Source organism: Babylonia areolata, chromosome 16 (assembly GCF_041734735.1).
Source record: "Babylonia areolata isolate BAREFJ2019XMU chromosome 16, ASM4173473v1, whole genome shotgun sequence".
In the NCBI taxonomy this organism is placed as follows: Eukaryota; Metazoa; Mollusca; class Gastropoda; order Neogastropoda; family Buccinidae; genus Babylonia; species Babylonia areolata.
The window spans coordinates 6,842,063-6,864,829 of record NC_134891.1 but is presented as its reverse complement, the minus strand read 5'-3'; the positions used below and the strand labels follow the sequence as shown (position 1 = coordinate 6,864,829).

At 42.3% G+C, this 22,767-nt stretch overlaps 2 protein-coding genes across 2 annotated transcripts in view; both read right to left on the bottom strand.

Moving 5' to 3' along the window:
* LOC143291101 (regulating synaptic membrane exocytosis protein 2-like) overlaps positions 1-6,675 on the bottom strand; it is an 87,251-nt gene extending 80,576 nt beyond the window's left edge. Inside the window, exons 1-3 of the mRNA XM_076600725.1 lie at positions 6,532-6,675; positions 3,698-4,485; positions 128-237 (exon numbers count right to left, since the gene is read on the bottom strand). Of these exons, the coding sequence (XP_076456840.1) occupies positions 128-237; positions 3,698-4,485; positions 6,532-6,563 (930 nt within the window). The 5' untranslated portion in view covers positions 6,564-6,675. The remainder of the gene's footprint in view (positions 1-127; positions 238-3,697; positions 4,486-6,531) is intronic.
* Positions 6,574-22,767, bottom strand: part of LOC143290742 (uncharacterized) — a 67,961-nt gene continuing 51,767 nt past the window's right edge. The window contains exons 2-4 of the mRNA XM_076600257.1: positions 10,900-11,131; positions 6,637-7,373; positions 6,574-6,601 (exon numbers count right to left, since the gene is read on the bottom strand). Coding sequence (XP_076456372.1) covers positions 6,574-6,601; positions 6,637-7,373; positions 10,900-11,131 — 997 coding nt within the window. The remainder of the gene's footprint in view (positions 6,602-6,636; positions 7,374-10,899; positions 11,132-22,767) is intronic.

Sequence of the window (22,767 nt, the reverse complement as noted above, 5' to 3'; positions counted from 1 at the left end):
GCAGGGGCAGGACAAATGAATGGGTCACTAGACGTGAATCGAACCAAACTAACTATGTTGACATTGGGACAGGCCTGGAACATGGATGTTTTCAGGAAACTGATATATTACTGGGTGAGGAACTCACCGACAAAAACTTTTTAATTTTGGCAGCAAGAATCTCGTCCTTTTTCCATTGCTCGGTGGAGTCATACTGCCCACCTCGCTTATAGTCGCCACTCTTTTGAATGGAAATGGCTGACAAAGCAGAAAAAAACATGACTGGTTCAACTCCAAGGGCAATGTGAAGTTGGTTTTCAAACATTCACATACATTCCTATATATACAGAGCAATGTATGAAAATTGTCATTTAATATATATAGCTTAGATGATCAGGAAAAGAAAATCTGTGGTTTGTAAATCATATACCATTTTGACTACAAACTGAATATCATTTGTCTTTTGGTCTAGTCTGGATACAAATAACCAGGTACACAATAATGAATAAATCAGTTTTGAAGACACTATGAAATAGATGCAAGTCACGAACAGTGACGTTTCAGACAGAAATAATAGCCCATTACCAGCATGCTGTACATGTATAATACGATGTGAAGAATAATTATGCAGGAAACTGAAAGAAGCGTTTTGCCCAAAACCTTTTTCTTCTGCATCAAGAAAGACTTTTCTCCCTTTTTCTCTCCTCCTTCATCACACACACACACACACACACACACACACACACACACACACTGAAGGCGAGTTCTGCAACAAATATTGTGTCACAGCTTATGTACTGTGACATGCAAAGATAATTCGATGATGAAAAATATTCAAAGAAATATATATATATTACACAACATACAAGGTTACACAATAATAAATTTCACGGCAACAGGAATGCTTTCTAGTTTCTAAAATAGCCATGAAAATGGCAAAAGGAATGCTTTCTACACTAACTTTTTCATGTGCGTGTGTGTGCATGCACGCTCTCATTATACATTCTGATCATCCTACTGCATGAGTGCACACATGCATACACTCACACACAAACAATTTTTTTTAAATGTTCAAAGCAAATCATGGCATGCAGAACTTATTCAGGCATTCTGTTCAGTCGCCACAACTGACAGAAAAAAAAAAAAATTCTAATCTAATCTTTAAAAAAGTACAAATACAGCAGCCGCATCAGAACTGGTCTGAAATTCATACACAAGATGCAAAAGTTTGCAATGATGGTTAGAAGCACCATCTTCATCTCACTTTTTTTCTATCTCCCACAATCGTCTCTCTCTCTCTCTCTCCATATGTTACACTGCTCTGCATGATCAAGGATAAACGGACAGAATCTAAGTACTATCAAACTCCATGTCTTTTCAGATTTGATTTACTTATGGCACCTACAAATGAAAATGTCTTAACCAACGTGGCTCTTTTTGTCTACAGAGCACTAAGGCTCCTGAACATTACTATTGGCACAATTCTGAAGCATTCATATGTTTCATTTGTACTGTTCTTGTATAAAGCTGTTTAGAAGTTATGCAATTATAAATCATTATAATTCATTTACGACTGTGTACTTCCCGCTTCAAACTGGGTCATTCATATATATATATATATCTCTCTCTCTCTGGATCACCAAACAGCATCTCAACATCAAGTTTCCCCCTTGGTGGGGGGAGGGGATCTTGACAACATCTGGCTTCACTGCAGCCAGGCCTTTTTAAATTTTATTTCCATCCATAAGAATCAGCAGGAAGTGAAGGCTGGTTGTAAATTTAAACTGAAAATTGTTTGAGCACTTCCAGACAGTTCATGCTTTATGATGCTGTTCTGCTCTTTTCTATTTTTGTTCTGTCTGCCAACAATGGATAAGCACCACAAAGGCTTAGAAGTAGCTGCGAGTCCAAACAGCCATACCAGTTGAGTTTTTCGAGTACTCATTACATGCATGAACTGATGAAGTCACAAATGTAACTTAAGTTACTGTGACAGATCTGCAACTATTCTTTTAATATCTGCTGTTTACCATGATGACCAACTATGAGCGACTGCCAGAAATTCTGCCGAAAAGCTTGTCTTCAAATTTGCATACTCACCTTCAGCGCGCATGCAGATGATTGCACACATGCATGCGCGCACAAACACAAAAAATTTATAAGCATATCAGGGAACATATAAAACATATCAAAATAATGTACTCACCTTTACTGTAACAATAATGATTACACTGATATATCAAAAGGTGTAAAATAATTCAAAACGCAATATCAATATGCCAATAGTTATGATCCATGGTACAGTAACTGAAGAAAAATGCAAACAAAATCACAGTGACACACTGTAATACTGACAATTATCTCACTATCATGCTAGAAATAGGACTACACTCAGAGGAAAGAATGCTTTTCTGCCTGAGATATAAATTTATAAATCAAGTGGCATGGTTTGAAAACCAACATATAAAGAGAAAACTTTCACAGAAATTAACAACATGAATGTGATATACGCACAAACTGACTGCAGTAATCATATGTTAACAGTAAATGATTCATCAAACTATGACAATAATTTGAAGCATGATGATATTCAAATCAATTCATTTCTGTCAGAAGTACAACTGCTGAAATGAACACAAAATCTTAATGTTTGGAAAAAAAAATCTAATTGAAATACCCATGGTATCAACTGATCAAGTTATGGAAACTTGTAGTTGTTTGCAAAATTTTTTTACTGAATCTATCATTCTGTCACAATGAGATATTTTGCTAATGATATATCTTTTGAATGGCTGCACATATTCATTTTCTAAGTAAAACACATCTGAAACAGGACAGTCTGAGCGAGTGTGTAAATAACGAAGGAGTCGTACTACCATACTTAGAATATAAATAATTAAATTACCATGTTGACACTTATTACTCTTTAGTAAATTGGTAATATTTGCATGTATAATTTTTTTTGTAATTCATTGTATTTGCACACTAATGCTCAGGTGATAATGACGTAGCTCATTTATAATTCAAGTATTTTCCTTTCTATAGTATAACAAAGTATGTTTAATTCTGACAGGAATGAAGACAAGCTTTGCACAATTCCCACTCATTTAATCAATATAGATAAAACATCAAATGAATATCAATCTTATCTTCACTCTAATTCTCCTGAAGGCAAAAAGATCTCTGAAATGATTAATAATAAACCACAATTTCTATCTTTTAGTTTTACATGTACCCAATCAAACCAGAACAGGAACTGCTGTTATCTGGACCTTACGTCATGCAGAAAGTAGCACCGTAAGAAATGATCAACACAACACAGCAATGAACAGATAAAACTCCATGCTGCACAATGAAAATGACAAGTTAAAATGTTCTGGGTTTTTTTCTATTTTAATTTTCAGTCAGTTATTTTAATTTTACTTACATTAAACATACAGGATCTATAAGTTAAAATGTTTCTGATTCATTCTGACAGAGGGGAAGACTTAGAAAGCAAGTAAGCAAAAGAAGGGAATCTAGCCATCTGACTCAAACTCTCAACACTTTCATAATTTTTTGTCAGTTGATTACCACTTCTTTTACAATATTATGTCTTGGAATAGAAAACATAGTCATCTGAACCGACTGCACATATTCTCAGCATGCAATTCATAACTGGGCACAATTCAAACCACTGAACTGAAAACACACCAAGGAGCCCACAACATGAGCTTACCTTTCTCACTGACACTTTCACTCTCCAGGTCTTGCTCCTCACAGCTGGAGCACTCGGGTGTGGAGCGTACATCGTCGTCAGAACTGCTCAGAGACTGCTGTCGCTGTTTCTTGCTGCGCTTGTGCTTGTGGGGCTTTGGGGGCGGGGGACGAACACAGTCTGAGGGGTCCGAGGACAGAGAATCGTTTCGCAGCATACTCTCCAGTTTCTTGCGGTTGTTGCGGGAGGCCGAGTTGGCTGTGCGTGCAGAGTTTGGATCTAGGTGGCGGCGGTCGTGCATGCGCTGCATTTCGCTAATGTCTTCAGCAGCTGGTTGGGTATCACTGGCGTGCTCAATCAGAATGCGGTGGGAATGTCTGGGTCCATCACCGACCACCTCACTTTCCTTGTAGCGGTCAGTTAAGTCTGAACCCGGCGAGCGTCTGTCCTTCACGCTGCCCCCATGCCCCCCTCCCCCAACCCCAGCACTCCCCCCACTTCCTGCTGTGCGTTCTACTCCTCGGTGTTGGCGGCTGCTACCTCTGCGCTCCGCGTGTCCCTCGTTCATTTCCATTGTGTCTGTCAGACGTTCTCGTGAGTTCCGGTACTCCTTTTCTGAACGGTATTCTTTGTCGGAGCGGTATTCCTTATCAGTGTACTCCCCACGATATTCCTTGTCCGCATAGTCTCTCCGGCCATTGGCAGGAGCCTGGCGGAAGCGCTCAGAGGTAGCTTCTTTACTGCGCCTTTCCCTGGACCATCGACCATCGTGATCTCGTTCATCAGTGTGAGCAGCGTCCCGGCCTTCCCTGTAAGGACAAAAGTCTTCATGTCAGCAAGCATCAGCACTGGCTTTGCGCTGTGGCTTTTAATGTGTACTATGCTAAGTGAGTGAAATCATATCTGAGAAAATGACTTTCAGGTTCCATTAAAAAAACATACTAAGTGATATATGTAAGAGACAGAACAGCAACAATCTTCTCATGATCATATGTCTACCAGCCCCATCCAAACCCTCTTCTGGACGCCATGTCCAAAACAGCAAAAACAAAAGACAACTTGTCAACCAAACAAAACACTAAAAAAAACACAGACACAAACAAAAAACAAACAAGGCAAACAGCCTAAGCATATATGAAACAAAACAAGAGAGACAACGCCTTCAAGACTCACTTGTGGTACACACTTTATGATTATCCTGTATAATATAATTTTTTTTTTTTTAATGAAAATGTGTTCTGGACTTAATAATATAAAGCTTTAGGAAAAACAGAACAAAAGAGTATGTTATCAGGTTCAAACCAAGCATATTCAGTTTGAGAATAAGCAGTCTCAGTTACAGTATTAAAGCAGACCTACCAATGACATTAAAAAATCAAGATCTAAACATATGGAGTTTTTATGCACCATAAACTGATCATGGTATTCGAGGTGTCAACGCTGTTTTAATCATATTATTTTGGTATATCTTAATTATTTAAGAAGTTCCTTGAAGTCCGTGGTGAAAGAGATGTTGCCATCACCTCAGGCACACCACAACATGTAGCTGTTTTCTCTAGATCTGTGTGTTCTACATTGAGGCTGACAGAAACTACAACGTGGTCCATTCAATTTATCTTTCATGTTCATCTTAGTTAATTCAGTATCTACAATAAAATATTCATATGCAGTAAGCATGTGGATGGTGTCGTTAGTGTCACTGTATGTGTTCTGTTGAGAATTTGTATTTCTTTTCTTTTAGTTTTAATTGTGAACAAGGAAAACAAGTTCAGACCATATTCAAACCAAATCATAAATTGTGATTTTTTGGATTGGGATCCTCAACAAAATAAACCATTGATGATCTGGAAATATGAATTAATCCGGAAGACTTACAACCTATTATTGGTATGACTGTAAAGAGTTTTTTCCCCCCAATATGTTTAATCCAAATCTGATACTGGCCAAGTGTTTTCAGAGAAAATGACAATTTTAAGTTTACCACAGACATACACACATACACAGACAACCAAACACGGAGTTATTACATGACTCACATTGTTTGCACAAGTGAGTCAAAAACCTGGGAATGAACCAATGAATTCCTGACAGAATTGACAGATTTTAGTTAAAACCACCATGCCAAACTCAGATCCATCAAAAAATATATTTTTAAAAATGTACATGCACAAATCAACTAAAACCACTATGGAGCAAATTGGCCTGAGTGTGACAACCACCCATATTGCCCTTTATCTCTGCTGGCCTCAACTGATGCAAACAGATCCACTCTGAATTTCCCTCAAACCAACCAAATGTTGCAAATTTTATCATCAAAATGATCAATGTACCAAACTCAAGTTAGTAGGGATACCATATGTGATTTGTGTTGCTTTCATTGATAGCTAAAGCTAAATTTGATGAACCCAATATAAATCCCATCATCATCCCATTTAGACACACACGACATACACACACACACACACACAAAACGCAAACATATACGGACTGCTTATATCTGAAACATTAATTTTCTCTTCATGAACTTTCTACTGTAGATTGTGGATCTAAGAAAAGTAACTGTACAACACTGCATGCAAAGTTAATTATTCATGGTGAATCAAAACAAAGTCTCCATGCACGTTTGCTTCTTCTGGATTCATTTCCCTATTGGCAATGTTGAAACTAAGTACAATTTACATCACTTAGCTATTTAGCTATTCAAACATATATAAAAAAGAAACCCTCCAGAATTCTGTGAATAAAAGAATAAGAATAAAAAATGCGGATGAACATTGCTATTCAGAAAAAAAAAAAATCTATTGTGGTATGAAAACAATAGAACAGGATGGGAAGAGAAGACATGGAGAACTGACCTATGCCTGTCTCTGTTCTCCTTGTCCGCCATGCGTCTGTCCTCAGACCTGTGACCGGCAGCGTTTTGTTCTCCGCTGGTGTCACGCGACCGGCTCCCTGGGTGCCGATCCCGCTCACCCCCGCGCTCCCGTTCCGCCCGCTCCCGCTCGGCCCGCTCCCGATCACGCTCCCCCCGATCTCTGTCCCCGCGCTCTCTATCACTGCGCTCCCCTCGCTCCCTGTCCCTGTCGCTGCGCTCTCTGTCTCTCTCACTGCGTTCCCTTTCCCGGTCGCCTCGCTCCCGGTCCACTCGATCAGCAGGGTCACCGCGGTCTCGATGCCGAGACTCTGGGTGCTGCAAGGCTGAGTAGCGTTTGTCAGTTTCACTCAGCCGACTTTCACTGTGGAAGCGATGTTTGGAGGAGGTTCTCTCCCGTCCTCGCCCTCTCTCTTGAGTCTTCTCCCCCTCCACGGGGGCTTCCGCAGCCTGACCGCTGGATGCCTGAGCGGCTCCTTCGTGACCCCTTTGTTGTGATGAAACCGCATCAGACATGGAATACTGTCGTTTGAGTTCCCTCCCCTGCAAACTGGAAGCGCGGGCAAACGACCGCTGTCGGTCATAGTTTTCTTTCTCACTACCACTAGCCGCGTCCCCAGCGCTCCCCATCTTGGCTTTCTTTTCATTGGGCGGGCTGGCGTCCATACCGCTGCGCCCTGGAGGTCTCGTTCCTGGGGCAGCTCCTGTGGCTGTGTTATCGGTGACCTCCAGGACGACGGGCCGAGCCATGCCCCCATGATACCAGGCCCCAGTCTTTGCCAGCAGCTCCTGCTTTTTGTTGCACAAGTGACAGGCCCACACCATCTGCAACCACATCACACACACACTCAATGCCAGCTGATACACACACCATGTGTGTTTGTATAACCTCGCCAACGCTGACTTGGCAACAAAAAAAACAAACAAAAAAAACCCATGATAAAAGAAGGCCAGATCTGGCCTGATCACATCTCATAACAGAATCTCAACAACATTCTAAAACCTCTACTACAAAAGTACCCTAAACCCCTACCAAGAAAGTACCCTATAAATATCTTTGAGACAAAGAACTGGTGGAAAGTTTGACAAAAAGAAATGTTTAAAGAAAATCAAAAAGAAGAAAAAAAGGCACTGCTACTATACTAGCCTTATCTGTTATCAGGTATGCCTGTTCAAGCAAATACGTATGCATTTTAATGCAACTGAATTGCAAGGCTAATGCAGCCATGTCGTGACACACAGGTCACCAACCAATGCTGGAATGCATTCCTGGCAAGCGTATCAGAGAAGGCCCAAACATCACAAAGTCCACCCTTCCTCTATCCACCCAACACGAACAGCAGGATGGGCTGCTGTCCAGCCACACTGCAGGCATGCAATTTGCAACACTTATCATTTGACAGATTCAACAGCTGAGTGGTTAAGCACTGGGCATCTGAGGACTTGGGTCGAATCCAGGTCGTAGGACCTGATGGGTCAGGGTGGAAATTTTTCAGATCTGCCAGGTCAACAGATCAATGTGCTGACCTGCTGTAGTATCTGAGCCCTCTCCACGTGTTCACATATTTCAGGAAATCAAATATGCATGTTAAAGGTCCCTAATTCATGTCAGCGTTCAGAGGGTTAAGGAAATCAGAACATAGCTAACATGCACAAACCCAAAAAAGAAGTATGGTTGCTTACATGGCATGACAGACATGGCCAAGAATACACATAAAAACCCATGGCAAACAGCAGTGAATATAGGAAACTACAGCCCATTAAAAAACAGCTTCTTGTAAACCCCATCACCACTCAATCTCTCTCAGTCTCTGTGTCTATACATTCTTAATGAATCTTATTCTGAAATGTTCTCCAACTGCAAAACGTTACATTAACGTAATAAAAGCACAGACACAAGAGAAACAAGAGAGGCAAGGCCTTCAAGACTCACATGTGATAAATTAAGTCCCCTAGCATTAATTACAGAGTAATTTCCCTTTTTTTACTATCTGCACCAAAACGTTTGCAAAATAAATAAAAATTCTATGCTTAGCAAAAGAAATTCCTGTTTGAACAAAAAATGATAACAATGACTGCTCTTGTTGTTGTGTCAGAATAAGAGTAAATGCAGTTTGCATATAATTAGGCTTCTTTTTTATTTTTTTGTGCCCATCCCAGAGGTGCAATACTGTTTTAAAGAGATGACTGGAAAGAACTGAATCTTTCCTATTTTTATGGCAAATCTGGTGTCAACTGACAAAGTATTTGCAGAGAAAATGTCAATGTTAAAGTTTACCATGGACACACAGACACACACACACACAGACAACCGAACACCGGGTTAAAACATAGACTCACTTTGTTTACACAAGTGAGTCAAAAATACAAGGTACCCTGCAATCCTCCACAAAAACAAGTAAAAGCCTGAACTGAAAATCCTGCCACTGGTTGACAGGAGAAAGGGTTCGACAATACCCACCTGTACTGAAGGGTATCTGTCAACACTCACATCTTCCTGGCTGACAGAAGAAGTCCCAATATGTTGGTTGTTATTTGCTAAACTGCTGGATTCAGTTGCAAATCTCCCCTTCATCAGTAAGGAACTCATTTCTGCTTCTTTCAAAGCAAAAGAAAAAAGCCCAAAACAAACCAACCCAGTCTGCGTCAGGAACCTGAAACCCTAACACTTGGTATCACCACCTCTGTATATATATGTATCTGTGATGGCACATACGACAATTTCAACGAACACTGTCGGTGTCATCTCAATTCCATTTCTAATAACAACTGATTCTGCTACACTTCTGTTTCTCTTTATCCTACTGTAATGACTGTTTTGGTGTGATGCTTTCTTTGCTGTATGGATGCTGCACGGACCAGAATGCATCACTACTGTATCTGCACACACCTGTTACCTGCGTACACCACGCACGTGTCATACTGATGATCGGCGTGCGTCATCTTGTTTTTGCAAGCGTACACGAACACCTGTCGACAACTCCCGACAGAGCCACAGTAACTGAACTGCGTGTGCAACAATTCATTTCACTAGAAAGCGTAGGCACCAGACAACGATATTACTCATCTGACCCCAAAAGCAACGCTCGAACACTGCACACTGTTCATATTCTAGTCACCTGACAAAATGTGGACTGCTCTAGCTGGTAGGATGCAGTCAGGACTGCTCCACAGCAACAACACATATTGTTGTTTTTTTTGTGGGGATATGGGTCACATACACAGCTGTTGCCATTCACGATGTATCAGCCACAAAGGTCACTGACTGTTCATACTTCATACTTTTCAAAACTAACATAACTCATATTGTTGGGACAAATGCACTTGGCTTGGCAGAATCCATCATCTTTGTGCACAGGTTTCTCTCTCTTTCCCCCCTCTCTCTCTCTTTCACACACATACACATACATGCACACACAAGCATACGCATACTCTGAGGACCTAAATCCATTTTGCATACATGTACATAAAAACACACAAACAAACAAACAAAAAAACCCACCACAAAGATGCGTACAGGACACAAATATGCTAACAAATGATGTACATAATTTTATTGATATATTTACATGAAGTCAGTGTGTCTCTCAACCTCTGTTTCTATACATCACAACGATTTTTCATCTAAAACAGCCTTGTATTTCTTAAAATCTTTCAGTCAAAAAAATATTTATATTCCAATGCACACACACACACACACACACACACACACATTGGTAATTTTATATGGCAACAAATGTACTAGTAAAATTACAAACCCTAAACAAAACATTCATACTGTTTGACTGAAGTTGTAAAATTCGCCCTAGTGCTTTCTTGAATCAAAGCCTATATGGAAGTCAAACTGTCTCTCAGTCTGTTTCTGTACATCACTTTATTTTATTTTATTTTTTTGGTTCTTGTTGTTAAAAGCTATAATTTCTAAATTATACATCTTCCTCAAATACCAGCTCTAACTTCTTTCAGTCAAACACACACGCACACATTATATTCAAATGCACACACACACACACACACACACACACACAGTCTTTCTCCTTCACACACACAGTCACTCATTCACTGAATTGGTAATTTCATATCGCAACAACTGTGCCAGCAAAATTATGAAGACTGAACAAAAGAATCAAAACATTTAACTGAAGCAGTACCGTTGCATGCAACATTCACCATTGTGCTATTTGAAACAGCCCCCCCCCCACCATTTTGTGTGCTTCGTAATAAAACATGGTGGGTCCACACTGGGTATCACCAACAGAGACACAGACATCAATTCCTTAACACAGACTGTTCTCCATCAAGCAAACTGTCTGGGGGAAAAAATAAATGACTTTAAAAGATAAAGACTTACCTCATTTGATTTTTCCGTGGCTTTAGGAGTCTTGAGAGTGACACGGCGACCGCAACGTGCACAGGACTTCTTGTGGCAGTAGTAACAACTGTGTCCCACTCCATCAGCAAATTTGGTCTTGAGGCAGATTTCACACACTGCCCCCTCATCATACTGCTGGCCCGCTTTACGTTTCTCCTCACTGGCCTTGAGAATGTTTTCTTGATACGACATGAACTCATCTTGCATTTGCCTGCAACACAAATCATCAAATGAGGGGGGTGGTAATCAGACTGACACACGAAATACAAAGTGTCATCAGAATGACACAGAAATATAAAATTATGTTTGTTTTTTTTATGTAATTCTTGACAACTTGATTTTGAAATCACACATACTCTGGAGCTCTTTAATCAAGTGCCCATTTATGTAGCAAAATCCTAAAACTGACCAGTATTCCAGGATGCAATGCCATCCCTACAGACCTTTATCAGAGTAGCATACACTGATAAAATTGTCCAAACAGAATAATATAAAATAATAAGAATAAAATTATGCAGACTGATGCTCACAGCTCTCAATACAAAGAGCTAATTGTGGCGTTCAAGTGTTACAATCATTACAATGCACTAAAAATGTGGTGCCCACACAACTCACACTCCAGCATAAGTTCAAGAAGTATAGCAGTCAATACGATGACAGTAGGCAGAATGGAGGTGGTGTGCATACATGTTGGGGTCAGCAAAAACAGACTAGCCTGACACTAAATAACAGAAGCTCTTGTTCTACTATATAACTTAAAAGACAGGTGCTCAATAAGCAAAACCCAGACAACTAACTGAATGAATGTGTTTTACCTTCCAGTATGCAGATCCTTGCTCATTCAACAAAATACAGAACATTAACTGTCCGAATGTATTTTATATTCCAATGTGCAGATTCTTTTTTAAAAAAAGACAGGAAAAGACGAGTCATTACTCTTTACTTCACACCCAGAATGGAAAATAATGTAACTGACTACATTACAACAGCTGATGATTTGCTGCTGAATTTGCTACAAGTGCAGGTCAATACATGACAACACATGTGGAAGTAACAGTGCACAACCCTATTGGTTTTGGTTGTTGCTGTTGTTTTTTTTCAGAAACACACACAAGACAGAATTATATGTTACCCAACATAATGCTATCTTTGGTTAACATCAAAATTACAAGTATTACTTTTTTCTTTTTTTTTCCAATCTTCTGTCTTTTCTGTGAATTTTTGTCCATACAGCTGCAGTATTCATCATATCTTTTTTACTTATTTTTGCATACCTTTATAAATCACTTTTTATGTAGCAAGCAACGCCATGCACATATTTCCTGGTCTACTCCTACCTGTCTTTTTCTCTGTGCCCTATTGATCGGACAGCTGATCAATACATTCTTCGTGCATGGCGGACCTGGTGTCACCATCTGACACACTGTGCACTGCATTGCTTGGGGTGGGGGTTTTTTTGTGTTTTTTGTTGTTGTTTTTTTTACTTCTTCTGTCAACAACTGACAAAGATGGAGAACACTGTTCAGTGTTTGCCTAAATAAAATGAATAACTGATTCAAATACACCTGACAACTGGTTAATTTCCTATTTCAATATCCTAAATTCTGGTACCTGTTTTAACAACAACTTCTGTGTTTATTGCTTATGCTGTGTCCCATTTTAAGTGGTTTTCAACTCAGATCGATTTTGTGGGTTATTGATACAGAATCAGTCGGTACAGTAATGTGTGTATAGTCACCAGTCTTGGCAAGTCAACAAAACGATCTGCAGCGATACACTGATTCTTTCAGTCCGGCTGTGCCAGTCAGAGAATTCATGCAGCTTTTTTTCCGGTTATCGCTTGAAAACGACTCAGTGGAAATAATCCATATCAACAACAGCGGAGAACAACCTCAGGTATTTGGAGTCGGTAGATCTTACTTTTCAGTAAACAGGAACTTGCTGATTCAACTGACTGAGCAACCATGCATGTTTTTTTTTTTGTTGTTTTTCAGTTGTTCACAATATATTATCTGCACTGTTAGTGAAGGGGGTTGGGCGGCGCTAGTATACACTTAGAGAGCAGTTCTCTCCTAGGCACAGCTAAATTCGGTTTCCTTTTTAGTTCCGTCATTCTGATTCACTCACGCGGCCACATTTTGTTCTCGAATGTCGTCTGCGTGGCGGCAAGGGCAGGGGAGGTTGTGGAAGGGGAGTAACTCTTTTCTCTTTTATTCATTGACTGCATCAGAACAATCACAATAACCTAAAGGTCTTTCATTTAAATTTTATGATTTATTTTGGCTATACATCAGTCTCCTGGCCGGCGGCACTGAGATTTAATTTGGCCAAATCTGAGCCGAGAGAAAGAGACATACATATAGAGATCTATACTAAGAGTTTAAATTAATAAGGAGCCCCATTGGCTCTTTTCGTTGTAATTTTACTGGTGGACCAGTTTGTCTGGTTAATTTTGTTTATTTCTGTTTTATGCTAATTGAGGAGGAAGGAACAGGGAGAGTAGTGATGACTAAAGGCACTGATGGAGGGGAGGGTGTGGGGGGGGGGGGGGGGGGGGAGAGAGAGAAGGTGTGGTGACGCATTTTCGTCCCGGCTATAATCACAATTGTGGATAGACGTTAAACAAAAGAACGAACGAACTTTATCCACTGTAACGGATACTTCACCATTAGCATGCCAGTTTGACAAAAAGAAAAAACAAAAACAAAAACAAAAACATAAAAACACATACTGAGGGTGAATCCAAACTTTTCATCAGACCGGCACGCACAGACTATAACACAAACATTTCACCGACTTCGCGAGTACTGACACAACGGCAAAACGTACACTGTGTGGAATGTTCTTTCTGATCACGACATACAATTGACACCTGACCACACACACACACACACACACACACACAACTGATGACAGGGAGAGAGAGAGAGGGGGGGGGGGGGGGGGGGGGCAGACTCGCGTCAGACTGGCAGACAGACAGAGGGACACTCGGAGTAAGAGACAGGCACAGAGGAGGGTGGGAGGGAGAGAGGAGAGGAGAGAGAGAGAGAGAGAGAGAGAGAGAGAGAGAGTGCGTGGGAGGGATTCAAGATTCAAGATTTTAAAAACTGAATTACTCAAGGATAAAGATTTTAGGCATCGCCCAGTCTTCCAATCTGACCTAGTGACAACAAATACAAAAACAATAAGACACAACAATAATAACGATGGTAAATACTGCTACTGCCAATGCTGCTGCTGCTGCTACTACTACTACTGCTGCTGCTACTACCTACCACCACCACCACCACCACTACTAATGATTATAACAATAATAATCATAATCATAATAACTATAAAAAGTAATAAAGGGAACACTCACACACACACTCACCCACACACACACATCTGCACACGGCACTAATCCCCAAACACACAAACCTTTATGCACATACACACATGCATGTACAGACACATATATGTATACATATGCATAAATAAACATAATGAGGTATCAGATCATATCAAAGAACATTTCAAATCATATTGTAGTACATTAGCAGATATTGGGGTAAAAAAAAAAAAATCAACATTGAAAGGCAGGAACAAAAGGGGTTATCAAAGTTTGTCAAATTAATCACCACACAGAATACAGGAAAGAGGCATGGCTGAAATGAGAACTAAACAAAGAGAACCGACAGAAAAACATATAGTTATATCACTGTTTTTTTTCTGTCTGTACACGTTGTTCGCGTTTTCGTGTCTGTTTTTTCTGTCTCTGCACGTTGTTCGTGTTTGCACGTGTGTTTTTTTCTGTCTCTACGGGTTGTTCGTTTTTCCACGTGTTTTTCTTTTCTGTTTCTACGGGTTGTTCGTGTTTGCACATGTGTTTTTTTCTGTCTGTACACGTTGTTCGCGTTTGCACGTGTGTTTTTCTGTTTCTACGCCATGTTCATGTATGTACGAGTGTTCTTTTCTCTCTCTCTCTCTCTCTCTCTCTCTCTCTCTCTCTCTCTCTCTCTCTCTCGAGGCCTGACTAAGCGCGTTGGGTTACGCAGCTGGTCAGGTATCTGCTTGGCAGATGTGGTGTAGCGTATACGGATTTGACCGAACGCAGTGGGGCCTCCTTGAGCTGTTGATACTGATACTGTACATCAGTATACGATAGTGATGACGTACAATTCTGATGCTGACGTGGCAAACAATAACATCCAATCAATGGCGATCACGTAACACATGAAAATCACAACAACAACAAAACAACATACTTTTCACACAAAAAAGGACATGATGATGTTAGAGGCTGGTTATACTGATTTGCTTTGGGGGGACCTATTGTTTGTGGAGCAGAAGTTTTCGTACCCTTGATTTGAAGGACGATAATGAATCGCACGTGTTGATAAACGTAGGAAGAGAGTTCCAAACAGATGGTCCAAGAGAGTGAGAGAGAGAGAGAGAGAGAGAAGAGAGAGAGAGAGAGAGAGAGCGCAGCAGTGTCACAATCAGTTTTCAAACACAAACCCCTGACAACCCCTCTTCTACTCCCCCCCCCCCCCCGGCCCCCCCCACCCCCCCCCCCCAACACACAACCCACCCCCACCCCCACAGCCCTTACAGTCCACTTTCCCGGTTCCCCTTTAGGTGGTCGTCTCTTTCCCGTGTCCAAACCGCACTGTACTAGTAAGTCGATCCCCACCGACAGTTCGGTGCCAGTATCACTCACTCACACACACACACACACACACACCGCCACACACACACACACCCACAAACAAACACACACACACACACACACACACACACACACACAGTGAGAAACACAAACACACTCACAGACAGACAGACAGACACAGAGAGAGAGAGAGAGAGAGAGAGAGAGAGAGAGAGAGAAACGCAAACACACTAATAGACAGACAGACAGACAGAGAGAGAGAGAGATCGAGAGAGAGTGAGAGAGACTCGGAGAAAGAGAGAGATGGATGAGAACGTCTTTTAAACCTTGTAAGAAAAGACTGAATTCATATCCTCCTTCTGTCAAAAAAAAAAAATAATAAAATAAAAAAAATAAAATATATATATATATATATATATATATATATATATATCAAAATCGATCAATGTAAACTGGTCGATCAGTAAAAAAAATAAATAAAATAAAATAAAATAAAACCAACAACAACCGCAACAATGCGGAAAAGATGACAACTGCAAAAAGGTTATCCACAGATATACTCTCCACTGATGCAATGCATTTGCATTGACACAAAATTCTTCCATTAACCGTGTTATTATTCACTGAGTGCTGTCAGTTTTCTTTGACCAACATTTCAGTCCGTCGGAACTGCACACGGATTCCTTCGGCGGAACTGGGGGCCCAGTTAACTATAGTTGAGAGCTTTGTGACATAATTATGTGACGCCGCACGCGAAAATCATGGCTAAGTCGCTGGAGTAACTTTCACGCAACACGCTGTGAAAAGTGACAAGGGGTGAAAACATCAAATTTTAGTTTTTTGGTTATTCAGATTCTATGATTCTTTTTCTATTAAATTTCCACTGAAGTATTATAAAGAAATATAAAGTATTAGTGCTTTGTTTTGATGTTTTCCCGTTGGGAATTGATGGTTAAGAGTGAGAAACAGCGAACTGACTCGTTTGCCCCAATTTTCTCAGAAGTACGTTTGTGATCATCACGAGACTCAAATGCATGTATCTCAGAAAACTAATAAAGATACTTGAATTCTGTTTTCTGTGCGTTATTCAGAATTCTATCTACTTTCAGATAAAAGAATAATATCATTTTGCGAATTTTGACCATTATCCATGATTTTCGCATGCACCATCACACACACACACACACACACACACACATATATTACTGATTTGTACACCATTACATGTGCATTGGCTTACACATAATTATATTATATTATGGGTATTTGCAATACTCTCTCAGTTCTACCGAGCTCTGAATAACAAGGGGGAAAAAAAACTTCGCCCGGGCGATGGGCTGATTACTGATTATTATTTTCTTCCCACACACACACAAAAAAAAAAAACAAAAAAAAAAGCCGCGGGCAAAAGACAATGGAACTCAGTCCCTGGGCGCGGCCGACCTCGGACGCTCTCTCTCTCCCCCACCCACCCCACCCTCTCCCCCCACCCCGATCCCCCCTCTCCTACACCTCCCCACAGCACCCACCAACCAACCAACCAAAGCAGCCGGTTCAGCTGGGTTTTTACCCTTCTCAATCGCTGAACGCCAGACCGGTCATCCCCCCGCCCCAGCCCCCACCCTCCCACTCCGTCCCCCTCCCCTCCCCTCCCGCACACACATATCCTCCCGCCGACACCTCCACCCACCCTCCCACCCCCCTGGCGCGTCCTTTGCACAACCGGCAACCATCATCTCTACTGGTCTCTCCCCACCCCCCCCCACCCCCTACCCCCACCCTCCTCCCATTCAACACACACACACACACACACACACACACGCACACACACACAATCCAGGCCGCAGCAGCCAAACACGGGCGGGATAAATCGTTACAAGCCATTGTGTTGTCAACGCGACGTACGGGTTAGCCAGCCGGCCCACAGACACACACACAGACCGACCGACCGACAGAAGAGAGACAGAGAGACAGGCACCCCGGCCACACACAACACCCAGCACCAAAGCAATACAAACCAGCAGCCAGCCATGCTAGCTCTAGTGACGGGGAAAACAGCAGGAGCTGCCTTTCAAAGTTATGACTGTGGCACATGTATAAATGATGGCCAAGGGTGCAGCCCGCTAGCTGTGGAGGGCAGTTCGTGAATAATTGACTGGCTTTTTTGTTCCGTTAGTACAGTACAGGGTGTTCTCTGTGTGTGTGTGTGTGTGTGTGTGTGTGTGTGTGTGTGAGTGTGGAGAGAGAGAGAGGAGGGGGAAAGTCAGGTGTGTGTGAGTGCGCGGCGCGCGCGTGTATGTGTGTGTGAAGAGAGAGAGGAAGGGAAAGTGAGTGTGTGTGTGTGTATGGAGAGAGAGGAGGGGGAAAGTTTGACGGTGTGTGTGTGTGTGTGTGTGTGTGTGTGAAGAGAGAGAGGAAGGGAAAGTGAGTGTGTGTGTGTGTGGAGAGAGAGGAGGGGGAAAGTTTGACGGTGTGTGTGTGTGTGTGTGTGTGTGCGTGTGTTTGTGTGCGCGCGCTTGTGTGTGTGTGTGTGTGTGTGTGTGTTTGTGAAGGGGGGAACATGAGAGATTGGGCCGGGGAAGAGGGCTTGTTCCCCCTCCCTTCCCTCCCCTAACCAACCACTGACTTCACTAACCCCCTCCCCCTCCCCGCTGCGCGCGCGCGCGCGCACACACACACACACACATACCCCCACCCCACCCCCACCTCTACCCCTTCATCATTCCTAGTAACCCCCTTCCCCCCCTCTCCTCCACTCTCCCCCCCCCACCCCCATCCCCCTCACTCCCATCCCTCCACCACCATGCACACTCTCCCCTCTTCGGCCTTATTAATAATCCCTGATCGTTAGGGAGCACGCACATGGCGGCGGCACAAACGCTACGACAGTCGTGGTCGGTCGTTCAGTTGACTGACTGATTGACTGACTGTACCACGTATACTCAAAATGTGATAAATGGGAGTTGATTAGCAGTCCACATGCCCCTTCGTGCAAACCATGTCAGTACCACAAGCCGTGTGCTGAATTACGCACCCCCCCCCCCCCCCCCTCACACACAGACACCCAGCACCTCTCCCCCTCCCCACCCCAACTCCCGTTCTCACCCCTACCTCAACTGGGCTCCCGGCCGCTTTGCCGTTTAAGGGGGTGGTGTGTGTGTGTGTGTGTGTGTGTGTGTGTGTGTGTGTGTGTTTGGAGGGGGGAGGGGGGTAAAAACTGGTTTTAGCTTCGTCTACAAGTAAGGCTGTCTGTCACATCTGCCTACAATACCGAACAAACTAGTCTCAGTTTCTTCAAGGTCAGTGTCAGTCGTGCGCTGAAGCCGCCGCGGGGACAGGATCCAGCGACACCACATCTGTTTTGGGGTGGGTGGGGGAGAGAGGGGGAGAGGGAGGGAGGGGGGGAGCAAATAAAAAGGACGGAGCAGATTCCCGCTGACCTTCGGTTTGCCTGTAACCCAACGCCGCGCGCGCGCATAGTACCAGGTGGGCATGCCAACTTCATCACGAGTCAATCCAGGCGACCGATCAAGGTTAGGTTTTTTTGCCGCACCAGTATTGACATCTCTTTTCGACACGGGTTGAGGCAAAGATACAGCGGCACAAAGTCCTAGTGCACGGTCGACGGAACTTGAGACAAACCAAAGCAGCTTTTTCACGGACACTCACGACTTCCACGCCACAAAAGGAACCAAAGGAATAAAAGACTGAATAAATATAAATACATGTAATAGATCAGTAGAAGGCTAGAGAAAAACCATGAAAGAAAGATGGAGGGGGGACGGGGGGGTGGGGGTGGGGGTTGGGGGAAGCGAGGGGTGACTATGTTGGAAAGATCAGGTTTTGTGGTCAAGTTTAAAAAGAGAGAGCAGCTGACAGCATGGACTGATTTGGCCGACGCAAAACAGAGAGATCGTTTTTCAACTGTTTGACTCTCAGAACTGAGACAGCAATGGATTCTGGACTGAGTGTTGGCAGAGAGAGAGAGAGGGGGGTTGGGGGGAGGGTGGGGAGAGACAGACACAGACAGACAGATGGCAGGTTGTCGAAGTGAAATCAAGGCAGTCACATACGAATAGGAATCATAAAGGAGCAGATTCAATTCTGTACATACGGCAGAGTGCTGACCTTGTACTTTATTCTGTGTGGGACAGGGAGCCAATGGGAGGAAGATGGCAAGTGTGGCCGGAGTGACTTTCTCAGATCTTTTGTTCATTCATTCAATCATTCATTTATTTATCATTTGGGCCGGCTCCTGGGCACTAACTGAGAATCAACTTCTGGCAAGGCTGAGGATGAAACCGGGCTGTTTTCTGTATATCAATTTTAGACTCACAGAGAGAGAGAGATAGAGACAGAGGGAGAGAGAGAGAGAGAGAGAATGGTTATGAACCATAGTGGAACAGAATGAAAAGTGGCTGATAGCCGGTGGTGTCAATGCCCAGTCCCCATTCTGGGACAAAACTGTAAAATGGCCACGACGCACAATCGATTTGTTGAAAACGTTGTTGGTTTGACTTTACATCTTCTGAATGATGGTAGTGGAATAGAATCCCTGACACATCACGATATCAAGCAACAGCCATAAACCCATATCACTCTCATTTCCCCGGTAATTGCTTCAGATTGAGAGAGTGGACTACCACCAAGGACACGCCGCTAGCCAATGACCATTTACAGACTGCTATTACTATAAAAGATAAAAACAGTGCCATTTGACTTTATTATATATAAGATCCAAAACTATAATTAAAAAGAAAAAGGCAGGGGGGGGGGGGGGAAGAAAGAAAAAGCAACATATAAAACTAAATGCACACACGTAAGAGATACAACACAATGGGTACAGCTCCCACACAATACCATTACAAGTCCCATTACTCTACACACACACACACACACACACACACACACACACACTTTGCAAAACAACACACTGAATATCAAGAAAAATGATTTCAGAATAAGACATGCTTCTGTAAAATCATTATAAATTGTTAAATGGCAGATTTAATATCAAAAGTACTATGCAGTAAAAAGAGATCAGTTCTAAATTTACAGGTACATTAATATTTCAAGATTTCTGAACAAGAAACCCGGCCGTCAACGCGTCTCAGTAATCCTAACCGTTCAGTTCGGTAAAATCAGAAGGAAAAGAAAAAAAAACAACAACAAAAACATTCGGGCTATGAAAAAGAGAGAGAATGCCAGGAATAGCACACACACACACACACACACATTTTATATATATATATATATATTATACATACCCACATACAATTTATATTGTCAAACGAGTCGTCTTCCGCTTCCCACCGTTTTCAAATGCAACGAATGTTGTTGTTTTCTTTTTCTTTCCCTTCCCGAAACAGCTTTTGTAAAACATTTAGCCGATTTCTATTTTCTGATCTCTCCGCCAGGACAGATGGTGCCGGAGAGCGGGAGGTGGGGGTCTGAAGGGGAGGAGGGGGTAACGCAGGGAGGAAATGGCGCAATAGCCAAGTGGTTACAGCGTTGGACTTTCAATCTGAGGGTCCCGGGTTCCAATCTCGGTAACGGCGCCTGGTGGGGTAAAGGGTAGAGAATTTTTTTTCCGATCTCCCAGGTCAACATGCTACATGTAGACCTGCTAGTGCCTGAACCCCCTTCGTGTGTACACCAACGCAGAAGATCAAATACGCACGTTAAAGATCTGTGTCTATGTCGGCGTTCGGTGGGTTGTGCCGGAAACAAGAACATACCCATCATGCACCCACCCCCGAAAGCGGAGTTTGGTTGCCTACACGGCGGGGTAAATAAACAAAAAAAAAAAGTCATGCACGTAAAATGTCACATGTTTAGGTATTTATTGCACTCCCTATTTGTGAAGGGTACAAATGTTGATTTTTGTTGGATACCATCCCACACTGGATTCCGTTATAACGACCAAGCAGATAGGGCAGCAAAAAGGGGAGCAAAAAATCATATAGATAGTATAAAAGTATATTGCCCATTGTCATACAAGGAAATAAGCAATATACTAGAAAGAGACTTTTATAGGTGCTTGAATTCAAGTCTAAAACCTCGTCAGTTGACTCTCTCAGACTTTGGTCCGATTCGCAGACCAATTCTGAGCGTAGCTCTCAGACTATTATCAAATTCATTACGGACCAAGTATTGTTCTAATGTCAAGTGTATATGCTTTAATAACCTGACAATTGAGCATATAATTTTTCACTGTAGCTTGATGAAGCCTTTTGTACACGAAAGTGTGTCTTCACAAGTGACTGAGAACGTTGATGTTTTTGACTTTTTGCATTCATTATCAGTTGTTTCGCTTGTCAGTTTAACGACTTCTCTTTTACGAAGTCCTTTAAGTAATTTCCTGTAACTGTATTTAGAGGGTTTTTTGTTTGTTTGTTTGTTTGTTTGTTTGTTTTGTTTTTCTTTCAAATTTCACCCACATTTTTACCCTCATTTGCCCAGTTTCCCCAAACCCTCCATTCATCCACATCTCCCACCCCTTCTAACCGATAATACTCAGATGTATTCATAAATACTTTTACAAAATGTCTTCAATCACCGATATGTGTGACGGGACATTAAACAAAAATTCCTTCCTTCACATGTTTGTCTGACTGTGTATGTGCAGGAGCCTGAAATTTAATTGAATGACACGGGAAAAGTGCCCAGTGCCAGCAGTCAGTCGACTCTACCCAGGTAAGCTGCCTCTTGAAGAGGACTTGTTCAGCCATAGGACCAAACCGAATCGACCCTCAGCCTATCACTGTCATGGCTGAGAGAGATGACGTCATTAACAAGTCTTACGTCATTAACGAGTCTGGCTTCATTAACACGTCACCATGTGTTCCATTCTTTGTTCCATTCAGAACCAGACTGTGAAATTTCGCATCACAGATGGCTTGGGTGGGAAAAAGTCTTAACATTAATTAAGCAAATTTAGCGATACATAACAGACCGCTAGTGCACGCCAACTATGGATTGTCTTGACCGCAGGTAAGCCTTCTTCATGATCTATCTATCTATCTTGAACTGGAATCAGACGTTTGAGGCCTGTGAAGGCCTGTTCGTCATTCAATTAGATGCAGTATACCAGCATGCGTGGCCTAATGATAGCATACTGGATCATAAATACTTGGGAGAGTTGGCCCAATGAGCGTCAAACTTAGTCTTGAAAGATGACATGGTTGGGGCAGTCA